This window comes from Mytilinidion resinicola, assembly GCF_010093595.1.
Source record: "Mytilinidion resinicola strain CBS 304.34 unplaced genomic scaffold BDZ99scaffold_6, whole genome shotgun sequence".
Lineage (NCBI taxonomy): Eukaryota > Fungi > Ascomycota > Dothideomycetes > Mytilinidiales > Mytilinidiaceae > Mytilinidion > Mytilinidion resinicola.
The window spans coordinates 1,915,341-1,938,579 of NW_022985442.1; the positions used below are offsets into that span (position 1 = coordinate 1,915,341).

At 51.2% G+C, this 23,239-nt stretch overlaps 8 protein-coding genes across 8 annotated transcripts; 6 read left to right on the top strand and 2 right to left on the bottom strand.

Annotated features, from left to right (window-relative positions):
• The first annotated feature begins 438 nt into the window (after window positions 1-438).
• On the top strand, window positions 439-1,418 carry BDZ99DRAFT_461347 (deoxyribose-phosphate aldolase). Its single transcript, XM_033719603.1, has one exon. It carries the CDS (start codon window positions 518-520, stop codon window positions 1,304-1,306), a length of 789 nt encoding a protein of 262 aa, XP_033579660.1. The 5' UTR covers window positions 439-517; the 3' UTR covers window positions 1,307-1,418.
• Window positions 1,369-5,481, bottom strand: BDZ99DRAFT_497054 (uncharacterized protein). Its single transcript, XM_033723483.1, has one exon. The coding sequence runs from the start codon at window positions 5,463-5,465 to the stop codon at window positions 1,827-1,829; it is 3,639 nt and encodes a 1,212-aa protein (XP_033579661.1). The 5' UTR covers window positions 5,466-5,481; the 3' UTR covers window positions 1,369-1,826.
• A 1,069-nt stretch (window positions 5,482-6,550) lies between these two features.
• On the top strand, window positions 6,551-7,726 carry BDZ99DRAFT_383826 (uncharacterized protein; the record flags this gene model as incomplete). The annotated part of the gene is made up of 3 exons (XM_033715349.1): window positions 6,551-6,773; window positions 6,872-6,954; window positions 7,034-7,726. The coding sequence occupies 3 exons, from the start codon at window positions 6,551-6,553 to the stop codon at window positions 7,724-7,726; spliced, it is 999 nt and encodes a 332-aa protein (XP_033579662.1).
• A 541-nt stretch (window positions 7,727-8,267) lies between these two features.
• BDZ99DRAFT_272190 (uncharacterized protein) lies at window positions 8,268-9,319 on the top strand. Its single transcript, XM_033713899.1, has one exon. It carries the CDS (start codon window positions 8,659-8,661, stop codon window positions 9,205-9,207), a length of 549 nt encoding a protein of 182 aa, XP_033579663.1. The 5' UTR covers window positions 8,268-8,658; the 3' UTR covers window positions 9,208-9,319.
• Window positions 9,320-12,649: 3,330 nt separating this feature from the next.
• On the top strand, window positions 12,650-13,014 carry BDZ99DRAFT_518515 (uncharacterized protein; the record flags this gene model as incomplete). The annotated part of the gene is made up of 2 exons (XM_033725300.1): window positions 12,650-12,785; window positions 12,836-13,014. The coding sequence occupies 2 exons, from the start codon at window positions 12,650-12,652 to the stop codon at window positions 13,012-13,014; spliced, it is 315 nt and encodes a 104-aa protein (XP_033579664.1).
• Window positions 13,015-13,354: 340 nt separating this feature from the next.
• BDZ99DRAFT_518516 (uncharacterized protein) lies at window positions 13,355-15,323 on the top strand (the record flags this gene model as incomplete). The annotated part of the gene is made up of 5 exons (XM_033725301.1): window positions 13,355-13,659; window positions 13,707-13,925; window positions 14,109-14,593; window positions 14,914-15,037; window positions 15,110-15,323. 5 exons carry the CDS (start codon window positions 13,355-13,357, stop codon window positions 15,321-15,323), a joined length of 1,347 nt encoding a protein of 448 aa, XP_033579665.1.
• A 194-nt stretch (window positions 15,324-15,517) lies between these two features.
• Window positions 15,518-17,687, bottom strand: BDZ99DRAFT_461354 (P-loop containing nucleoside triphosphate hydrolase protein). Its single transcript, XM_033719604.1, has 2 exons — window positions 16,234-17,687; window positions 15,518-16,162 (listed from the first exon to the last, which is right to left on the bottom strand). The coding sequence occupies exons 1-2, from the start codon at window positions 17,668-17,670 to the stop codon at window positions 15,635-15,637; spliced, it is 1,965 nt and encodes a 654-aa protein (XP_033579666.1). The 5' UTR covers window positions 17,671-17,687; the 3' UTR covers window positions 15,518-15,634.
• A 4,138-nt stretch (window positions 17,688-21,825) lies between these two features.
• Window positions 21,826-23,177, top strand: BDZ99DRAFT_272353 (uncharacterized protein). Its single transcript, XM_033713900.1, has 3 exons — window positions 21,826-21,979; window positions 22,034-22,369; window positions 22,427-23,177. Exons 1-3 carry the CDS (start codon window positions 21,853-21,855, stop codon window positions 23,038-23,040), a joined length of 1,077 nt encoding a protein of 358 aa, XP_033579667.1. The 5' UTR covers window positions 21,826-21,852; the 3' UTR covers window positions 23,041-23,177.
• Window positions 23,178-23,239: the final 62 nt, after the last annotated feature.

Consider the following 23,239-nt stretch of genomic DNA (forward strand, 5'->3'; position numbering starts at 1 on the left):
AAAGGCGTAGTGGAGAGAGAGTTCATCCGGGGGATCTGTTAATCTCACCATCGAAGCCTCCTAGTAAGAAAGCAATGCGGCCTAAGGAAATGGAATGAGCAAAACAGGTGTGCATCCTGTGAGGCGAAAGAATCGCATGTACATAGGATTAGAGGCGTGCCGTTTTGCGCAGTAGTTTGTTCCATCGGCAGCCCTTACTGTATGCAGTAATAGCCTCCGATCACGAGGAGGCGACATGATTCGTCGTGTTCAATGGCTCCGATGCAATAGCTCCGATGCAATTGCTCCACATGTTTTCATGTCCACCGGAAGACATTTCCTTTATCGACCTGTCAATAGGGTGATGCTTGCTGAAGATTCATTCACGTTGTCGTAGAATGTTCCTATATAAAGATCCACTTCCACATGGTAGGATGTGTTCACACAGCATACAGCTAGAAACAACCATCCCACGAAAGTGTTCAACTTTATCAATACATCCTTCGCAGCTCATTCTTGTTATCTTATTCTCTACAAGATGTCGAACACTATCACAGTCACCCTCTTTCAACTCGCAAAGATGATCGACCACTCTCTTCTCCATCCAACAATGACAGACGCCGACATCCTCGCAGGCATCGCCATCGCAAAACAGTACAACACCGCCACGGTCTGCATCAAGCCCTATCTGATGCCGTTGGCGAAAAAGGAGCTGGAAGGCACGGACGTCAAGATCTGCCCTGTCATCGGCTTTCCCCACGGAAACAGCACCACCGAAGTAAAAGTCTTCGAAGCACGCGCCGCTGCCGCTGCAGGCGGGCAGGAAATTGACATGGTGATTAATATCGGCAAAGCCTTGGGCGGCGATTGGGCCTATGTCGCCGATGAGATCCGGGTTGTCAAAGATGCGGTTACGAAACACGGCGCTGTTCTCAAGGTCATTTTCGAGAACGACTACCTCACTGACGAAGTCATCATTCGTCTGTGCGAGATCTGCTCAGAGATCGGTGTTGCGTTTGTGAAAACCAGCACGGGATATGGGTTTGTGAAGCAGGCGAACGGGATGTACTCGTACAAGGGAGCAACTGTCCATCATTTGAAGCTCATGAGGGAGCATTCGAAGCCCGAAGTTCACATCAAGGCGGCTGGAGGCGTGCGAACTCTGGATGATCTGTTCCATGTCATCTCACTAGGATGCTCTCGGATTGGCGCAACTGCGACGGTCAGCATTATGGAGGAAGCGGTGAAGAGGGGGATAACGGATGAGCCAACGATGGTGCAATTCAAGCCTATGGATAGCACTCTACTGGGAGTTATTGAATTGTAGAAATTTCGGCAAGGAAGAATCTTACTCGTAGGGGAGCAGCAACTGGATGAAGGCTGAAGTGAAGGCTGAGAAGGAGTGGTAATAATATCAAACTTATGAATCTTGGATTGTAGAACCTTTTGAATACTATGCAGATGTGCAAGGTCTCGTGAAACGACACCAATAGGTAGTCCGATGACGCTGGTTTTAAATCGTCGCGTTCTGGTTTGGATTAGGTTTGATAGCTTCAACATTGCTAGAGCTCGAAGGCTTGCGTTTCTAGTGATAAATCTAGATAATGTATGTGGAAAATCAAAGCCCATGCGTCTTCGCGGGCATCCTGCTTCAAATGTATATACCGAAAAGCTAACGCCATGCAATGCTGATTTGGGTATTACTCCGAACGTCTTCCAAGCAATAAGAAAAAAGAGCCTAGAAACGCGTCAACGTCAACGTAAACGATCATACTGGACTCCTGTGGGCTTGATGTCCCAATTCCTTTAGAGATCCTCCAGATCCAAAATATAAACCTCATTTAAACCTAGATTCTACCCCCTTCAACAAACTCTCTCCCGACAAGTTCTAACTCACCAGTCTCAGCGGTCCGCCTTCGTTCTAGCACCCATCGGTCACTCCCACTCTCGTCCTGCTCGCGCACGTACGTCACGCTGTCGGCAGTGCTGCCTTTGCGGCTGTGTGATGGCTTCCAGCCTCCACTAGGAGTCATGGGGCTTGTGGCGGAGATTGGCGATGTGAGACTGAGAGGCTGACTCGGAAGTGGGGCCCCAGACAGAGGCATAGAAGGAATATGTTCTACAGGATGGAAGAAAGACGTAGAGAGGCTCAAAGGAGGCGGTACGCCTTTGTTCTGGTAAACGTTTGGGTTACCCATGGATTCTGAGCTACCAGGGGGACTGGACAAGACATCGTAATTCGAAGCTGTCAAAGTTGGGCTGTCATGGTATCTCTCTGGTTCCTCGCCGTCCTGCTCTCCATTGTTCCCATAGTCTGAGTCCGAGTCTTCGTCGACGGCGTTCACAGCGTCCAGAGCTTCATCGTAATCCTCCTCCTCATATCCAGCATCGTTGACTTCTTTGTGGACCGGCGCATCATCACTATCAACGTCTCTGTAGAATGTTTGGGAATTTGCCATTGGGCTCGCGCCACGAGGATACTGCGGAAATGCCACTGGACTGGAATTCCGAGGGGATGTGCCGGATGAGCTGCGCAGACTTCCATTGCTACCACCAAACGCACCCCTCCTCAGTTTCATAAGCTGGCTGAGGCTGATATCTGGATCGTCGTCGGGAAAGCCGTAAGGGCTCATCCTGGCTAGCTGCGCAATGCCGGGGCTAGGAAGCCCTTGGTCGCCGTGTCGGAAATGGTTGAGACTGATGTATGAATTACGCGTGCTGTACTCGCTGCGCTCAGTGATTGGCGTTAAGTTGGGTTCGCGCACTGCGTTCCGACCACTAACGCTCCGTCCTAGAGCACTTTGTCCAAAGTATCCACCGTTGGCGAACTGAGCCTCACCCTGAGCAGACGCATAGAATCCGAATTCCTGACCGTAGAATCCGTCGTCATCATTCGCCAGCGCTTCGGCATTGGCAGCTGCTATCATGGGATCGTCTTCCAAAGCACTGTCGTAGTCACTGTAATCGTAATTATCATCATCGATGAAGCCGGAGCCGGCGCCATATTCCGACGGAAAGCCATACGTTTCTTGGCTGACCCGGCTGTCGTCAGGAATGAGACTTGGCTGAGAGCCATGACTATTTGAGTCTTCGTCATCCTCCATGCCAGACCGGCTGCCCAAGTCCACGCTTGCTTGTCGCTGGAAACGACCATCGGCCTCGGCTTTGTGGGCTGCGTCTGCTAGGGCGCTGTGGTATGCTTCGAGATTCATGAAAGTTGGAGAAGACTGCTGGCGGGCCTTGGATGTATGGTGAGTCAAAGCAGGACCCGAACGGCCAAGAAAGCTTGACAGCTCAGCTTCTGTACCATGAATTGCGGGCTGGCCAACAACAGAGTTGTTCTTGGGGATCGTAAGTTTTAGTTGGTCGTTTTTAAGATCTGTAGACGGCGGTAACGAATAGCGTAGCGGCCGCTCGTAAAGGGGATGTGATGGATCATCAAATATATTCTCGTCGAAAGTGTCTCCGTCACCGGGCGAAGGAGGTTCGATCATGCCGTCGTCGAAGTACAAATCATCCCCAACAGTGTTGTCGATCATACCATTGGCCGTCATCGAGGGAGCACCAGTTTTACCAGGGGTTGCAGCAGGTGTGACCTCAGATGGCTCGTTTCTGACATCGCTCTCGACGTCAAGAAGGCCTAAGCCCTTTGCTTCTGATATTGGGTATGCTGATCCTCCAAGATGCTGGCCAGGAGGGGGTAGGTGAACGTTTAGAGGTGTATGATCAGAAAGAGCGAAACCAATAGCATTGCCCTCAGCATCGCGGGGGGTTTGCACAATGTCTTCGTCGGTGATGTTCGGAATGGCGGGACTTTCAAGTGGTAGGCGGAGGGATGATAAGTCAAATGCAGCGATTCCTGGAGACATTGTGTCCATTTCGTCATAGTCGTCTCCACCCACCATCGGAATGTCTTCGTCGAAGTCATTATCCATGTCGTAGTCATACATGTCTTCGTCGTAGTCATCCTCAAAGGTGTTGGTGGATAGACGGGCCTGTTTTGACGCTTTTTCGGCAGCCTTTTGCTTATGCCTCTCCTCTAGAAGTCTTTCCTGCGCAGAGTCGTTTCCAGATATTTGAAAACTGAAGCGCGAGGACTTGCTGGTGAGGTGAGCGGGTAGCCCGGCAGGCACAAACGAGGGATCTGTAACTGAGGTTGCTCGCGAGCGGGACGATGGAGGTGTTTTTGTAGAAATCCTCTTCCTGGGTGTGCGTTCCGGGGAAGTCGGGCTCGTCGGACTGGTAGACTCCTGAACTGGGGATAACATCGACGATTCAAATGACTCAGGCGGCGGTACATAGCTGTCCGGAAGTGCTGGAAGAGGCGGAGGTCGGGAAGTAGGCAGCGGAGAGTTTTTGGCTACAGGAGGAGGAGGGGGCGGCGAGCGAGAAGGTGGAGGCGGCATTGAATTTCTAGCCACGAAATCACGATTTGCCAGAGTTTCTGCACGGACAGCGGCCTGTGAGGCCTCGAGACTCAATGACTCATCAAAATGTTCGCGAAATACAGGTGTGTGTTCTCTTTCTACTTTTGGCGGGCTGTAGTCTCCAGATGATTGTCTGGTGTGTGCCGGTCCACTCTGATTGATCTGCAGATGCCCTGCCTGGTCAGCGTCCCTATTGGTATTACTGTAAGCATCGTTGTAGGAGAAGTTTCTTCTTGGTCTAGGTGCGCTAAAATCATGAACGACGTTTCCTCTAATCCTTGGATCGTAGCCGTCCGGTAACGTCATGGCGGGAATCACTTGGCTTCGATGGGTGACCAAGGACTCGTCCGAAAGAGTGTCGATTGTCTGACCTGTGCGGCGTCTCATCAGAAGAGACATGGGATTCCGCAGGTTGAGTCTAGACTTCACTGGCTTTTGTGAGTGGGCTGTAGAAGCGGACGTCGAAGCCTTGGATGAGCTCGACTGCTTGTCGTTGTATCCGACATGGAGGGAAGATTGCGACTGGGAGTGAAGTGCATAGCTGTTTGAGGGCGCCAACGTTGCTACTGCGGGCACAGAGTAGGGATCTCCATGCCCTTCAACGCGAGTCCGGTCTTGAGGTGGCTGTCCGGCAGCCCTATACCCAGTAGGAGCATCGTCATGCTTTGAAGAGCCCCACTGACTCCCCTGGCTCTGCGGAAGTGAATCGTACGAGACCGTCTGCATTGCTGGACGCAGGCCTCTGCCCTGGCTTATGTTCTCCCGTGATCCTGCCTCTGCTGGGTGTTCACTGTGCCCCGGGTATGCAGTCGAATTGGACGTAGGTAGCGGGGATGGGCCATACTGCGAAGCCACACGTGGTATTGGAGGTAGGCTCGGAGGATACGGCGAGACAGGAGAGGCTGACTGCAGGTTTGGCGAGGGGGAGAAGTGCTCGGGCGACTGCAGCGGGGAGAAATGGCTGCTCGCTGGGGCGTTGGCAGCGTCCGGCGAGGTCGGGTTGGAGGCATTGCGCTTGTGGTGAGGGCGAAGGTAGGAAAACATATTCGAAGGCGCCATAAAAGAGTCCTAGACGCGCAAATGCCACTGTTCTCCCGCTTGCTTCTGCCTGCCGCGGAGCCTGTACAGTGGTGCGGTCAGCGACCGTCACGGCTCTCGCCGAGGCCAGCGACAGGCAGTGACCATCGGCCGGCCGGCCCTGCGCCAGAGAAGGCTGTCGAGGCTGCCGATGCCGTGATACCTTTGTAGGATCTTGCTGGGCGCGGTTCCGATGCTGCACCAGCGGGAAGGATGCGGGCGACCTTCACAGGCAGGGCGCGTGGGGCGCGTGCAGCGGGACAGCGCAGGCTGGAGGGGGGAACTGTCCGGTAAGCAGGCCACGACAGAGAGACCGCTGGGCGCACACACGAAGCATTCAATTGTCGCAGGTCGTGGATATCGTGAGTCGTGAAATTGTTGGCGTCGTCTCATCCCCAGGATAGGAATAGCCACCAATGAGATGCTTTGCATGCTCGAGGTGGGAGCTGGCCAATCATCGCCCTCGAAACCAGCGTATTTCCACGGTTCTGCAATTGCCTGGACTCGACGTGAATATGCCGTGCGCTATTCTTACACGTTGCCGCTGTCGGGGCCAGCCCCAGCTACTTTGCTCACTGCCACGGAAATGTCCTGTGTGCCGAGACTTGCAGCTTTGTCGTTGTTTCACTTGCGTACGTGCGTACCTACAGCGGGGCAGCCGAACGGGGAGTAGCGTCTTGGCCATAGCCTCAATTCTAGCAGCTTCTTCCTCGACGTCTCCCCGAACTCTCGACCCTCTTAAATGCGCCCTCGCCCCGATTCTGCAGGCCGCAGCAGAACTCGGTCTTTGTCGTCCGCATTGAATTGCCAAAGGTAAGCGGCTGAAATCTTTTCTACCTCGGTTCGAATGATGAAACAACAGCTGGCACCAGGCCTAGAAGACTTGTACTCTTTTGATGCGGAAAATGCTTGCGGGGAGCAAAGTCTCCTTTCTGACTTCTACTCTCTATCTCCATTGATTAAGCACCTTGTTATGAGATTCGGAGGCTAATCGCGATCAAATCTCAGCATAGATCGAAAGAGTTTTCACCGGCAGACGCCCCGCAACGACCCCTCCGGCGTGCACCATGGTCCTCCACAACCCCAACAATTGGCATTGGGTCAACAAGGATGTTTCTCCATGGGCCAAGGAGTTCCTCGAGAAGGATCTGACAGACCTCTCGGCCGAAGGTGGTGGCGTGTCTGCAAAGATTGACAAGGTCGTCAGCATGGACGGAGACGTCGATGTGAGCCAGCGGAAGGGCAAGGTGATCACCCTCTTCGATGTGAAGCTGAAGCTGGAATACTCTGGTGAGTAGGGCGTTTGTCTCTGCCGTCTAGTTACGCTCGGCCTGCTGCGCCTCGGCTCTTGCTCGCACAATTGAATTATGACTGATTTTCTCCATTAGGCAAAACAAAAGACGGGGAAGAAGCCAGTGGTACCATCACGATACCGGAGGTGGCACATGACACGGAGGAAGATGAGTACGTCGTACGTTCCCTTTCCGCTGACCCCTCAATTCGCTATCCGAGGAGTTTGATTTTTTGATCGCTAATCGGCCGTTCTTCAGTTCGATATAGACGTATACTCCGACGCTAGCAGCAAACAACCTGTCAAAGATCTTGTCCGCGCAAAGATCGTTCCTCAACTGCGCGAACACCTCCAGAAGCTTGGCCCTGCCTTGATTGCAGAGCACGGGCGTGATATCCAACATGCCCCGGGTGATGATCCGTCCACTGGTTGGGCTTCACCAAAAGTCTACTCGAGCTCCTCAGTCAACAAATCAGCCTCGGAACCCAAGTCATCGTCGGCGCCTACGACCCAGGGAGGCTCATCCGGCCCGCACGTCAACGTGACTACTCTAGAGGAGAGCACCGAGTTCCGTACTACTGCTGCCGAGCTTTACAAGACATTCACCGACCCAGCTCGTATGGCTGCTTTCACTCGCTCCCCACCCAGCGTGTTCACTGGTGCTGTAATAGGAGGTCGCTATGAACTCTTTGGCGGCAACGTATCTGGAGAGTACACAGTGTTGGAGGAGCCGACCCACATCGTACAGAAGTGGCGTCTGGCGCAGTGGCCGCAGGGCCACTACTCTACACTATCCATCCATTTCGATCAGAACGACGTCGACTCTGTCACTGTCATGCGAGTCGAATGGAAGGGCGTCCCCATCGGCCAAGAAGAGCCGACCAAGCGAAATTGGGGAGAGTACTACGTGCGAAGCATCAAGACGACATTCGGATTCGGAACGGTTCTATAGACCACCGCAACCATGTCTAGGGCGGCGTAAGATTCTCACTGGCGTACTTGGGCGACGGCGTGATGATGGATGAAGCATCAAGACTTATGCAAAGATTTTAGAGATAACCATACTCAACAATCCAGCAATACGATAATTGGGTACTCAAGAGCGTTGAATTTGTAAGTGAAGGTCGGACCTCTGAAATCGTAGGTGCATACTGCTACCGATGAACCGTTCTTCCAAACTAATGATCAGCTTGGTGGCTTCATTTTGTCAGCATGAAGACTCTTTCAAGGTTCTGCATTGTGCGACCCAAAATCGGTAGTTCGCATGCGCAAATGACAAAGCATTCAGAGTCATCCAAGCCTTCCAAAATACAACTCCGCAGCGTGACCGAGTTTCTCAGATGTATCGTTACCTCGAGAGCAATAACGATAATTAGAGGCACGGAACTCCGATATACATTGTAGCTTAGGAGGTTGACTGCTGAGCATCGCGTCAGGCCTGCTTAATGAGCTGAATTCTCCATCACTTAAATATATAGACGTAGCTATGCATAGTTGTAATGAACATTCAATTAATCAACAATCGTCTTCCACAATTTCAAACCTCATCTTGACTTCAAATCTATCTCGTATCATAAACCGCATCGTCCGCAGAAAATATGAGCTCCAGAGTTTCTCAAAAAGGAGGCCTCACAAGCCGACATCTTCATCCAAGCAACTGGCGACAACAGAGCCGCCGTCTTTGCCCTCTAGAAGGCACCACGCTCAACCCCAACCACAACTCCATTAACGCCAGCGACCGCCCCGTCTTCATCCAGATCTCAGGCGCCAGCAATGTCGCCCACACCGTTTTAGGCGAGACCTCGCCGCGCGTTTGGAGCGATTTCGCGGATTAGGACGACCTCCTGAAGCTCGACCAGACGCGCATCAGCGTCAAGACTGACAATGCTATCCGCAAGCTCTCAGAGGAGAAGAACATACGCTCTCTTACCTCCTACGCTCTCGCCAAACGTGCTTCTCGGCCGCGGCCTCGGCGCGGAGAAGGCCGAGATATTCCCGAAGCTGCAGTACGAGAATGTTCCCAAGAACGGCGCTGCCTTTCTACGTGGTAAGGGGGAAAACGTCTGGAGCTCGATGTCCATCGAAGATCTCGGCCGCGCGTGCATGTTCTTCTTGGAGGAAGCACAGAAAGGGGACAAATGTAGGCTTCGGTTACGGCAGAATGGGTATTACTTCATTACGGCGTTTGACCTCTCCGCGGCGGATAGAACGAAGGCGTGGGAGCAGAGGTTGTATGCGCAGAGGCTGATTTCGACGCCAGAAGTGCAGGTGAAGACAATTGAGGAAATTGGGGCGCGGTTTGGCCCGTTTGAACCAGTTCTTGCGGCAAGCAGCTCGTTGATTAGGGCGGATAAGTTGAGGAAGCTGGGGTGGGACCCTGTGGATTTCGATTGGGTTAGGCTGGTGCAGGAGGCGCCGGGGGCGAGGTGTTAGGCTGGGTCGGTTGCTTGGAGGTGGCTGTATTTTGCACAGTAGAATAGATACGCAAGCTGAGAGAGCATATTGGGGCTCGAGATAATGTTTGAGTGTTGTAAGATGCGAGAGAGACATAAGCTCGCCGCTTCATCTCCCCTCTTGAAGCCTCGTCTTGGTTCTGGCTTGCAATTATCTTGTAAAATGAGCTCTTCGAGGTTGCGAAATAAGTAGGGCAAAGTGGATTAGAAGAGACCGAAGCTTCCGTGAAGTATATCTGTATGGTAGAGGAGAAAAGAATCAGTGACTTTAGGTTGTTGGAAGAAGAGAAGGGTCGACAGATATGGCCTAGTTCTAGCGAATCAGCCCCGATTTGGTTATTCTAGATGACGCTTGGCGATTCCAATGCCCTGGGCCCACGCCGGCCAATTTCTCTCCCCCTTTCTTCCTCTTCGTTGATCATCAATCTTTCACTGACACCACACGTACCATTGACGTCTCCATTTCGTAAGAAGTGTTTCAATTGCTAGATCCCAGTCGTAGCAAGGGTGAGCGCCGCAAGCACAATATTCTAGGACGGCCGTCTTTCTCTGCTACCTTCACAAACTAGCCATGCTGCCCTGGACAGCAAACCATTCAATCAAACTACGTAGTATGATGTTTAATGTTCCGAATCTCTGTCTCGGTCAAATGGTACCTTTATGGTCTCTTCCTTCTCACTTTCTACCTTCTCTTTTGTCCTTCTATAATTTCATTCAACGGTAACTGGATTTATTGCATTGTCTTCAAAAAGAGAATTTGCTCGTGAATGCACACGCACGGTTATATCCGCTCCGCAGTAGAAAAGCTACTTTAGTCTACCTGGCCCGAGCGGGATACTCTCAAAGAAATATACTATGGTAACCCTCTGGAGACGTTGTCGCCTTTCGATCTTACGAAGACAGGCAGGGGCTGGACCACTATTACACGCTAGCCTGTGATGCCATATTGGACTCGATTCCTGGACATTGCCTTTCCACACAACAAGATCTTCTGTATACCGACCACACCAACTGGCTCTATTTGCAGAATGCTATTCCTAGAGAGGAGAAGTCTTATCTACCCCCATGACTATGCTTGGACCTCTTCCCAGGAAACCAACAACCCGCCCAAAAACATTTGGAGCGAGCTCGGGAAGAGCTACAATTCAGATTGCTCGATGCCTGTAAGTCTGGGGTACCTTCAATCCCGGATGACCACCAGCTGCGAGCTCACCGGTGACCTCCATATAGCCATGTGGAAGAGCGCTGCTAGGTCTAGTCGTGCGGACTGACTGTACTCATGATGAGTGCTTGCTCGACTTTGTGGCAATAGATTGGGATCCCGCCGCCCCGTGGGTTCGGAGCACCAGGATGGCTTACCACCTTGCAATGGTTGTGTGCCAGGGCAGGGTGTGCTAGAGCAGCAGCCTGCACGGTGGAACCTTATTGGCCGGGCCTATAAGGCTGTTCTTCTGGCGGTGGACTTTGTCCTGGATCTGGGAACAGGACAAACGTGATACGTCACTTTCTTGCATTCATGTAGCGGGTACTCTCATAGAGCCCTGAAAAAGGCCTCGAAGGTGATTCTGGATGGAAAATATCTGAAGCTTGGACAATTTCTGCCACAGCTCGAGTTGTGTGTATGGCCATCATTCTGCGTGGTTACAGTACTGAGGATTGGGCAACTGGGGGAGGTTGATCGTCTTGACAAATTGATAGTAGACGTTTTGATGACCTGCGCGAAATTCCTGTATTCCAAACGTTCTTTAAAATAGAGCAACTTGTTCTGAGCAAGGCACAGATAGCGCTCCTATGATGCGTATTGGCATACACAGCCGATAAATGCTTTCTTTAGGGGGCGTCTGTTGTAGCCACTGCCGGGGTGGAGAAGACCGGGCTGCGCTCGAATCCCGCCATGTCGGATCCGGATCTCTTGTGCAAATGTTCCACTTATGTGTGTGCTCACCAGCGGTCTGGGGTCTTACCTCTCGTGCCATTCTTAAGATATGGCCCTGCTGAGCTGTAACACTCAACGCCGTATTCAGGCCACGTTCGATTGTGACTCTTTTTCGTAACGGCAGCGCCTTTGAACCATTCATTGGAGAACCTGACCGTGAGCGAGCCGGATGACTTCTTGCTAGAGAGACAATCGTATGTTGAAAATGCATTGTGCCATCTGGTTGACGGGTTTGAGCTGACTTCGGGACGCCGTGAACAGGAGTGATATTGCACTTCTTGCGCAATGGGAAGAAGCAAGAGAGAAATACTCATCAGGTGATTTTCGAAAGAAACTTGGAGTTGCTGGCATAGTAGCTGCCTACATGCCTAGCCAGTTACAACTTCTACAGAGAGTGGTTGTGGTACGGTGGCCTACCGTGCCTACCGTGCCTACTGCTGTCTCTAATTAGTGCTTCTGCCTACGCGTACAGTCACTTCCTACGTAGTATATAGTTTGGCCTTCGGGCCCCCGAAATAAGACAGAGTTCACGTCAATTTGCAACCTGAGTAAGAATGAACGGCTTGAGATCGAAAAGTTCAAAACGCCGCAAGATCTTCTCGAGTCGCTGAGAGAGCTAGGAGAGCAGTACAACGACCATCTAGCCACGAGACTGATCCGTCAAAATGATCCCACTAGTTCGCACGCTTGGCACCTTTGCAGGGCTGCTGGCTACAGCTCTAGCTATCAGATCTTTCAGCACGAGATATCCGTTCGAAACAACATTACTCTGGGGATCGTTGCATCTCGCTATCAAGGCTGGTTTTCCAACACAACGTATAGGTTATGAAGTGAGATCTTGTTCGCTAAGAAGGAGCATCTAGGGCGCTGTTCGTGAGGCGGAAAAATCGCGCGAGGCGCTTGAAGCCACAGTGGAGATATTGAAGAGAATTCGTCCACAGCTACGACTTCTGTCGAAGTCCTTCGACAGACAGGCAGATCTCAGGCAGATACGCCAAGAGCTTGTGGATATGTTCATTGCTTTGATCAGTTTCTAGACCGAAGCAGTTCGCAGATTTCGCAGTCCACCCATATGTGAGTATTGCGCACGCCTCACTTGCTCTCACTTATGCTGTGTCAGCTACGAAAGATCTGAATGAGAGGTTTGCCATGACATTCAACAGGTTGAAAGAGTCAGTCGAAATGATCGAAAGGCTTTCCGATAAGACAAGCCAGATTATCCGACCCGATCGATTCTCAGACTTCTCTTCAATGTACGAGGAAAAGTACGAGATTAAGACCACATTTCCATGTCATGCAGGACTGCCAGCATTGAACCTGTACTTCAAATGTCGTGCAGCCGAGCTTTAAGAAATGAAAGCATTCTTCCAAGGCAGTGCTCCAACACATGAACTTCGGTGCTGCGTCATCTATGGACTTGGAGGGGTGGGAAAGTCAGCATTGACCCTTGCTTTTGTCGGAGACTCCGTAAAAGAATGCAAGTACGATGCAATCCTTTGGGCGAAGTCGCAAAGACCAGCCGATCTTCGAGTCATTTGCAGAGATTGCACGACGGCTCGAATTGCCAAAAGGAGATGAGAATGGCCCTGTTCAGAGTACGAAGAATTGGCTGAGCAAAACAAGTACGTCGGTCTCCTTTTCCAAAATACATTGCAACTAAATCGTCTTAAAGCGAGATCTTGGCTTTGCATTTTCGACAACGTCGACGACATCAGAATGTCAACAGAAGACCACTTCCTTCCGTGGAAAGGCGATATTATCATCACCACGCGCTACAAAGATCAGGCCAAAAAAGTCTCCGACCACTCACATAGTGTGCCACTTGAGGTTTCGGCGAAGACGACGCTCTAGAGGTGTTCGCTACGATGAGAGAAAGATATAAGGTCACCTTACAACCTCCGCACACGGATTCCTGGCAGCTGGATGCACCCCCTAGTGCGTAAGAACTAGTGTATTTGATACTGTACTAGAACGCTACTGCTACGCTGCTGCTACGCTCCTGTCACTTCTCCTTGTTTCACCATGTTCCACTCCTACCGTCTTCCAACTATATAGCCACTCGCTAGAACCTCAATACAACTCATGTCTCCCTCACTGATTCTCCCTTCCTACGCCAGCTACCAATTCCGAAGAGAAAGCATTGAAAAGTTTGCTCAAGCACTTTAGTGGACATGCCCTTGGACTCGAACATATGACGGTATACATTGCTTACGAGGATATCTCATACAAAGAATGTTTGACCAGATACGAAAAGAAAACTCGAAATCTACTTCGCTTTGAGGATATGTTGAACGAGCTCACCCAGCATAATCTGGCAACGCTATGGAACATCCATTTTGAGACTCTGAGTAAGGATCCAGTTGGACAATCCGGGTTGCGCCCGCTTTCTGTATTATCGCTCTTGACTCCAGAGAACATCCCATTCGAACTGCTCGAAGCCGATGATAATGTATCATTGCCAAAAGATTACGACGATCTCTGTAAGGATGAGAACGAGTATGTTAGTAAATGCCCTTACACGAATGTATATTAACATATTCCAGATTTGAGGCCACCCGCGACCTATTAGTGAGACTGGTGCTCATAAAGAAGCACGAGCATTCCCTCTCCCTCCATCGGCTCGTGCAAAAGGCATTTTATTTCAGCCAATCCGGAAACAAGACCAATCCGCGACAAGAAGCGTTTAATACTGCTGTGAAACTTGTGAACGCAAAGTTTCCTAAGACGGGTGGAGTAGCAAGCCTTTATGAACACTGGGAAGAGTGTGATTCTTGGCGGAATCACTAGGAGTTCGTCAGATAGATTGAAGTGAACATGAGTTTATATTGTAGTGAACGTGCGAGCTTATATACGTAATTGAAAGGAGAGTAGCGTGACTGTGTGTAGCTACGTAGTGCGGAAGTTGATGCCGCAGCTACATACTCATACGTACTGAAGCCGTATAGATCTACGCTTACTGTGGATGTAGAGGCGGAGGTGTATGCCGAGCCAATAGATCATACAGATCTACATGAGGATCTACAGGTCAAAGCTGCAGAGGAATTCCAGCAGTCAGAGTGTTCCCGATTACTTCCGCACTGCCAGTGTCTTGCTACATCCTGTGTCAGACAGGAGTCTACACGTAAGCATGACCGTCTCGCGATTTTGCCGGATTTTGAAGAGCTACTGAAGAATTGCGCATGGAATTTGTACGAGATCAGCGAAAGCCCCGAAAGCCTAACTTTGGTAGAAATCGCGCAGCGCGCGTGTACGGATAAGAGCAGTCTTCTTTACTCCCAGCTATGTAACAACGCCGGCTGCGTTGACTTCGAGATGAACCGGAATGTGGCATGCTACGAAAACCTTTCCAAGGCTTTGGAGATTCGCCTGAACCTATTGCCACACGATCACCTTGATATCGCCAACACGTATCGCAAACTATCACTCCTCAGTTGGCGAAGCCCAACTGGCTGTTGATATGCACAACAAAGTCCTTGACATCACGGGCCCGGGCTCAGGAAGGAAGCCTACATACAGGGATCTCTCCCATTTGGGGATAGACAAGGCTTTCCTTGTTGGGGGAAAATTGGACAAAGCAGGGGCTGAATATTAGAAAGCTAGACTTCTCTTCGAGCCCATGGCGGCATCTGTCACTAGCTCATGGCTATGTATGTCTCGGTGTTATTTGATGAAAGCAACAAGACTAACATTTTGGGCAGCTACCACTTTGATCTCGGGAATTTGGAATATGCCTGGAAAATCTGATTCAAGCTCGGGACAACTTCGACCACGGACATGAGCTTGTCAAGAGTAAGCCAAAAAGTATGCTCAGGGCAGATATGCTCTACAAGCGTGCATTTGTGCAGACCCATCTTGGTCAATACGGGAAATCACTGTAAGTGGACTCTCCCTCCCCTCCCGCCTTCTCCCTCTCGGCCTATTAAATAAATGCTGACCCCCACGAAAGGTACGACTTACGCCTGGCTATTGCAATCGCGGAAGATCGTAAGGTGACTGGTCATGTTGCTCGGTCAATATGGTGGAAAGCGAATGTGGTTGAGAGGCAACCAGTTCACGAACGTTTGAAGGAGAACGATATCCGCAGTTTGAAATTGCGGGCTGAGATACTGAAAGCAGCAATCTTAGAAGACGGAAGCCTGGGAAATTACCTGAAAATCTGACGGAAGAGGAAACGTACGATAGGCTAACTTGCTTATATCATCGTTGATTACAACTTGTAAGGTATAGCATAATTTGCGTTGTCAATAGTATTTGTCTAGGTACGATGGGTGTGACGAGGGCGAAGAGGCACTGGACAGATTTTGAATCTCATTACGACTACGAGGCGTTGAGAGGATAGAATCTGTATCCAGCTATCGTGAGATCGTAGATTAAACATATGAATGAGATGCGCTCCGACGGGCGTCAATGTGCTGAGAAAGAAGACCCAAAATGGCCCTTGGTATTCAAAGTCTAGTCAATTAATGAACCGCTATTGAACGTCGTCCTCATGCAATATCCTATCAATGCCCAATTCGTGTTCAAGGTCGCTGTCTTCATCATCGCCTTCTTCCTCTCCCTCGTCTTCCTCGTACTCCACGCCATCCCCCGCCATCTCTGCCGCCTCGGCATCATACATTCCCTCTCCCTCAGCCCTCGCCCTTGCCCCAAGCACCCTCCCACCACCACCACCGCCCTCCTCGCCGCCCTGTTCTCGTCTCACCAGTTGCTTTTCTGACTCCCCAATCGTCCCCTTAACCTTCAATGCATCTACCCACGCTTGCTGCACTTCTAGTCCACGTGGATCGGTTTGATAGTGCCACAATCCGTTCCTCGCACAGAACGCCAAGAAAGCGGTCCAGTTTTCGTCTTTCGTCAGCACTTCCGGATTGCCGATAACGATGAGGCCATGCTTGGCGCGAGTAAGAGCGACATTCATGCGTTTTGGCATGTTGACGAGGCCGAGAGCGCGAGAAGCGTCGGAGGGAAGGAAACGAGGGCGGGTGCGGGTTGTGCAGAGCTAATTGGGGTCGTCAGTTGTTCAACTCTTGAAATCGGGTCTAGAGCACAAGGAAAGGTAAGTGAACTCACAATGACAACCCGACTCTCTAGACCTTGAAAAGCCTCCGCCGGGCCGATGTTAACGTCCCATAGCTGATACGGTGGCTGGCGAATCAGAGCTCGCAACCGCCGCACCTGAGCGTTGAAGGGACTCATGATACAAATGTCCTGCTGCTGCATCATGCCTGTCTTGAGTAATTCTAGTGCGTAGTCGCATGCCATGCGCGCCTCGAGGTTGTTATACCACCCGCCACCGTCCTGCTCGATCTCATCGAAACCCGCATTATATGAGAACAGGACAGGCCATTTGCGGCCGCGCCACCCATTCCACGAGAGGAGGGAGTCCGTATTCGTGGCTTCGGGGATGAGAGTGTCGTGATAGTATAAGGAACTGGGTATTGCTAAGATGGCGGGATGAGAACGGTAGTTGCGGGTGAGATTCGTAAAAGAAGGACGAGCGATGGGGAGCATAGCTTTGGTGAGGACGGGTATTGAAGCAGAGGGATTGACGTTATTGCGGGCGAGGGGATGTTCGGCAAAAACGGGAAGAGTGAAGAGACGTTCGAAGAGAGACATTTCGATCTCTGAGGACTTAGAAGAGGTGCATGGCCCTAACTGCTTGTGGTCGCCGGCCATAACAAATTGGGGGTCGAATGTAAGTTCAGTTGCGGGTGGGGGCGCAATGACTGTAAGTGGGATGAGCGCCTCCGGTTCGATGGCTTGGGCGGCTTCATCCATTAACAGAGCACCCCAATGTGGTTCCCAAGCACCTTTAGGGGGATCATTAGGATGTAGGGCTGATTGCATACCCGTTCCAAGACTGTGGAGATCGTGGTTGGTTACCCTGCCAGAGACTAGAAAGGCAGCATCTCTACATGTAGTGACGACGATCTCATATCTCGTAAGCTTCGGCATCGGAGGAATGTAGAACATGTCCTTTTCGATATAGCAGTATGGCATTAATTGCCCAGGAACCTCAGGGAATGACCTCGAAGGCCCGTTCAGTCGAAGTAGCTCATGTGGCTTGAGATGTACACTGAGTCGCAGGGCCAGTGTATCCGCTGCAGGATCTGAAGGCGCGCAAACTAGGATATGGGCCCTCTTTTTAGATGCTAGGAGTTGCAATGCTGTTTCGACAAGAGTCTTTGTCTTTCCAGTCCCTGGCGGACCAGATATGAGGAACGGAAGTGTGCCATATTCGTTTCTGCACACGGAGTCGATGGCCTTGAGCTGCTCAAAATTGAGTCTCGCATCGAACATCCTCCTGCGGAAAGGTATTTTATGCAGTGTTTTTTGCAAGACAGTGTGACTTTCGTTCGGAAACAACATCTTCCGTACCCATATGAGATTCAGAGTTGATTGCCTCTCACTTTCTGCTCTTTTCTTAATCAGCTGAGCTGACTCCGATTTATCCACCGCTACCGTAGCGAGAGTCAAGTCCCGTGGGACGCTAGGGTCGGCAGTCATATGTGGTGGAAACATATTCGGTGGAAACATATAGGCGTCGGCCATGGCTATTGCAGTTCTCAAAGCTTTGATCCGGTGTGGCTGTACTCGGAATATTACATTGAATATCAGACTTTCGGGTACGAGCCCTTGGATCTCGAGGAAGAGTAGTTCTTGTGCGCGATTTATGGAAACAACCAAAGCATTGTACTCGTAGCCGGTCCACCCGGGACAAGGGAGACCTCTACTTGCTCCACCACCTGGAGTCAGCCACAGGTCCATCGCGACGGGATTACCAAAGCGGTCGAGCCGCAGCTGTCTAAGCTGAACATGGTCACCCATCTCAATCATGGGAGTGTCCTCTCGAAGACCAGGTACATAGAGCTGGCATGTACCATGCAATGGATCTGCCACCGTAATCGGCACTTTGTAGAGAGTATAATTCTCATTTTCTTTCTGCTTGGCTTGAGCTTCTGCGTGGAGCAGATCTTCGAAATAAGCTTGATAGCTTGTCTTTAGTAACGTAATTGGTTTACTCCTGGGGCTTCTTGCGGAACCTTCACCTAGACCACGTGGCGGCCGGGCGGGCAAGAATGCACTCCCTGCAAAAGTTCGAACATAGGCATGGAAGTCTATTACACGATTGGACTCAGTGTTGACGACGATGGCAGGCTGAGCGTTGATTATAGTGAGTGACTGTGGTACGAAAGGTTTGGCATAGACGTCAAATTCGAAACCATCCCGTTCTTTTTCGGCAGAATAACCGGTCGGGGAGATAGCCTTTTTGGCGACGCTTGATGTAGAAGTGGGATTTCCATTAATTGGAAGTACGTTATGGGCAGTATTTTTGGTCCCGCCAACTTTATTCGCGGCGCGCTTCTCTCGTCGTTTGATACCATCACGCGAGGACGGTGGAGTAGGAAGCAGATCGGCCGTAACGGCTGGTGCCGGAGCAATCACTGGCTTCGTAGCATCGGGCGCTACGATTGGAATAGACTTCGAGCCCTTTGGTATGACGAACGTAAATTTGCCGGTGCGAGGAGCTTCGCCTGCCATCTTGATGATATTCCGCCTGAGGCGGCTTGGCGAATTATACACTATTCAGAGCGATTATCGGAAACCCTCTCTAAATCCCGAAAGTACTGTACATTGAAGCAATAAAGACAGAGGTAGACGGCCGTAAAGACTTGAGTTTTGGCGCAAATATCGGAGCCTATGGTCGATCTCCTCGTGCAATTGATGCCAGGTTAACTAAGAAGGCTGAAACTTATAGAGTCGGTGGCAATTTATTTTAGGCGGCCATCGGCCGAATGATTATCTCGTGGTATTGTAGTCAATCGGAAGAAAGGTATATTAAACGTTAATTTGAAGACGGTAGGCTCATGCTTGACGACAGACGTGTCAGTCGTGTTGTTGATGAGTTAGAACTAGGCAGAAGCGAGTCACGTCGGGATCATCTAGGTTGGACCAGCATACTAAGCCCTTTGTGGGATCGCGTGAGGACGTTTTAGTCCTGCAATCTACTCATCATGTGATCTTTGGGTGAAGCTGTCAAACCACGGAGATATTGGGAGATTCGACTGTAGACGGTGTTCTCAAAAGCTAACAGGCCTTTCTTGTTTAGAAATAGTCAGCTCTCTGATAATTGATAGGCCAGCATGCTGGAAAATACGCTTAATGATGCTACCTCCGCCACTACCGCCCTTCAACTTAGAGCAAACCATAAGATTGGAGGAAAAATGTTTAAAATTACCTGCTCTGTACTTTGAGAAATACAGGTGCATTATACTGGTCGTCGTTCGCCTTTCTGGACAGATTTACTGTATAGTCACGTGATTGAAGGCAAGGCTCAACGTTCCTCCTTTCGCTTCTCCAAACACTGAGCCATCAGCAACTTTTTGAGCGAGAGCGTGCCTTCGACATGCTCAGTAATGTAAGTATCTATCCTCTTTCGTTATATTGGCGGTATGCTGTATCATTGGATGGGCAATTTGGTTTTCTGTTGCGTTGGACGTGTGTATTGAGTGCGTCTTCCACGCGTCTTGAACTCTTCTTCAAATAGCAGAGCTAACCTGATTCTTCGGGTACAGATTGAACATAAGTTTTCATCACACGATCCTGTGTTCGAACTAGCCCGGACATCGAAGTGATCCGGTGGCGACATAGTAGAAAGGCTACCAAGATCGCGGGAGACGGGGACCTTCGCAAGAGCGTCCTTATCGAGTCGCATACGAAAGACAAGGCGAATATGAGCACTATATAATGGCTGTGTTTGACCGGGGGTAGTAGGTATCTCTGTCTTGAATCGTGTGGTTTCGTTTTCTTGCTCAGCAGAAAACGATGGAATCGGCCGACTTGAAGAGATGGAAATAATAAGCATGCTGTAGAGGCGCACCATCAAAGAGCGAAACACCTGCGTAGGTGTGATGGTTTGTGAGTGCTAGGTTAGTAGAGTGTATTTCGTACGCTCACTGTCATTTTCTTAATGTATCCTCGTCTAACGACTGCTCTACTCATGCCACGTTGGTACTTTCCGTAGTTGTGCCCCTGAAGCCGAACGGCAATTAGCGCGTAGTGCGTTAGATAGATAGCTCAATCTTCGACTCAGAATTTGGATCTGAACGCCTGTGATGTGGCTACTGTGGATGTCGGCCCCATGCCAGAACGCCAGGATCGCTTTCCATACTCACGGAGCCCAACGCGATGCGCTACCCCGCCAACAAGAACCTCGATATCCCTGGCAAATTATCGACGATGAAGGCATCATTGTGTTGTCTTCTTGCTGTTGGCTGTTCAAGTGAAGACAGTTGAGGCCCGCCCGCACGGGCTACCTCACAAGACCTCCGAGCGCGGACATCTCTTTAGAGATCCAATCATCACCTAAACTGGCAAAGAAGACGCACATGCTACTTCGAACCTCGTTTTCCTTGCGCCAACGTAGCCCGGCATACTCATCCGCGCCTCCCGCCGCCGTCTCGTGCTTGCGCCCCCTGCCAAGTGGCTTTACAAGGCCGACAACTCTACCTACACATCACATCGGCACGGAACTACCTTGAAAATACGCATCTTCACGAACACGCCATGCCAAGTGCCTCCTCGGTGTCGCCTCCAGGCCGGCCCGTGGTATCGAGAGTGCCGGCCTGAGGGACACTACCGGCGCCGTCACGGGTCGTAGGTCTTGTGACTCTGGGGATTGGCCGCTCCACGCTCCGAGGACGATGGAGCTCTGTAGGGCTGGGATCGTATGGCGTCTTTACTCTAGTCGCAGGAACTTTCCGCCTCTGCGAGGAGCCGCTTCAAGATACGTAATATCCTCGTATCATTGCAAGCAACTCGTACGACTATCTACGAAATACATTGGGATATCGAAAGCGCTCTGTGGGACTCGGAACCGTACCTCTGGACGTGATGGCGGCGTATGCTCTTGAACATGTGAGAAACTTTTCGAATCTTCGTCTTTCCCATCGGATCGCTCAGCCGTTGCTACTCCCACCATTGGGTGCTCACTTTCTAGATTTTCTTTAGTCACCCCTTTGCCAGTCGCGACACCCGCGATTCTTCAAAGCACGCTCTGAAAGACATAGCGCGAAGACATGTAACATCGTAGCGGGAGCATTGCCTCGATAGGTATGCCGTGTTTGGCAGAAAGCCCGCAGATGGCAGCATGTGCCAATGCGGTCATGAGCGTGCCTGGTCAAGCAAGAGACCACGTCAAAGCCTCTCCATACAACATATCAGCCAACAGTACGCATTTGCTGGATCATTTAACGCCTTGTTTTGCCGATGACAGCTGGACTGTCCCTCGAATGAAGGTAAAGAGCAAATTCGGACCCCCCACAGCCTCCTCCGTGCCTGTGGTAAGCGGCGTCACACTCCAGCTCGGCTTGAGTCACGGAAGTCCGCCAGTCGGCCAGCGGATGCAACCGGGGCGAGTGAATGAGACCTGCCAGCAAATCCGTCGTCGTTCGGGGCATAAAAGTCTTCCCTCGTTCCTCCAGACCTTCCTCTCGTTCAACACAACTACATCCTCGCAATCACCGCACCACATTTTCGCAGCAACACCACAACCCACACAAGCAACTTTATTTCACGCAGGCCGTGTCTCTTTAGCCACCTCTGCTCATCCTCCTTTGACTTTATTGTCCCCTCCACCCCGTCCTGACCCTTTTTACGTCATACAAACACCGGAATTCAACAACCAGCATGTCTGGCTTTGTTGCTATCAACGCTCCCGTCGAATCCACCCCACCCTCCCCTCGTTCAGAGTACTCCGGAAATTCTGACAATGTCGTCAACTCCGTGGAGCAGACGCTCCCAGTGCGCCTGAGTGGTAAGTGGTACACACGCGCGTACCAGAGTAATGAATACTGAACCATACCAACAGGTCCGAATAACCATGACGCCAACACCCATCCGCTCTCTCCACCTCGCGAGGCCTCCCCGACCGAGCTCACGCCCGTCTCGAAGACCCCTTCTATCGCCGAAGGCACCGCTGGGCCAACCCCTGAGCCTTCCGAACATGAGGACACATCTATGGAGGGCAGCGCCGATGGCAACACTACTGTGGACGACTCTTTGGGAGATACTACCGTCAACACTTCTATGGAGGATAACTCTCTCGTTATTCCTTCGGAGGACACTCTGGACGCTACTGACGAGGATGAATCTTTCACCAACGACCAGCCCGCCACGGCGATGACTAAGGCCCAAGCTCGTGCTGGTAAGTCTCCCCAACACCCTCCTCAAAACACATTTCCTAATCTATGCCCTCCTACAGCTCGTGACTTCGAATGCGTCTTCAACCCCAAGGGCCAATGCAACACCGGCCAGTACACCATGGACCTCGCCCGCAAGACCATCTCTCACCACTTCGGCCGCAACAAGGCCTGCACCCGCGCCATCAAAGGCTGGCCCATGTACTGCCGCAAGCACTACCAGCGCGGCTGCTACGGCAAGCACCAGTGGCAGATGACCAAGATCGACCTGATCAAGCACATGTTCAAGAAGATCGAGAGCCAGTACCCGGGCATCGAGTACACGATCGCGATGAAGAAGTCTGAAGAGAAGCGCATTAACGAGTACGCGCGCGAGCAGGCATTCCCGACCACCAAGGAATATAGGTGGGCGGATACTCCGTCGTGCATCCCCGCCAAGGGGGAGAGCCAAGAGGCGCCCATGAGCCTGCTCATCAAACTCCAGGACCGTATGGGCCCGGATAGGGACATGAAGTTCTGCCGCGAGACGATCAATATCATCAAGAAGGAGATCGAGGCTGATACAACCGACAAGCTGGAGCTCCCGAGCATCGAGTTCCTTCCACAGATCCCGGGCCTTCATACGCCTAAGAAGAGCCGCGTTTCCACCAAAGGTCGCGTTCAGAAGCCGAAGTAGGCGCTTCTGGATGCTTCGACGGCATACTTCTGCGGCTGTTTGTAAACATTGCATGGCGTGGAGTTCATTGTGGGGTTTGGCGAAGGTAATGTTAGGCGCAAGTCTTTGCGGAGGTTCTCAAATTGATACCCTTACTTCTGTTCAGCAGTACAATACTGCACCTTCCTTGGACGGCCTTCCTGAACTACACTTTCTGGCG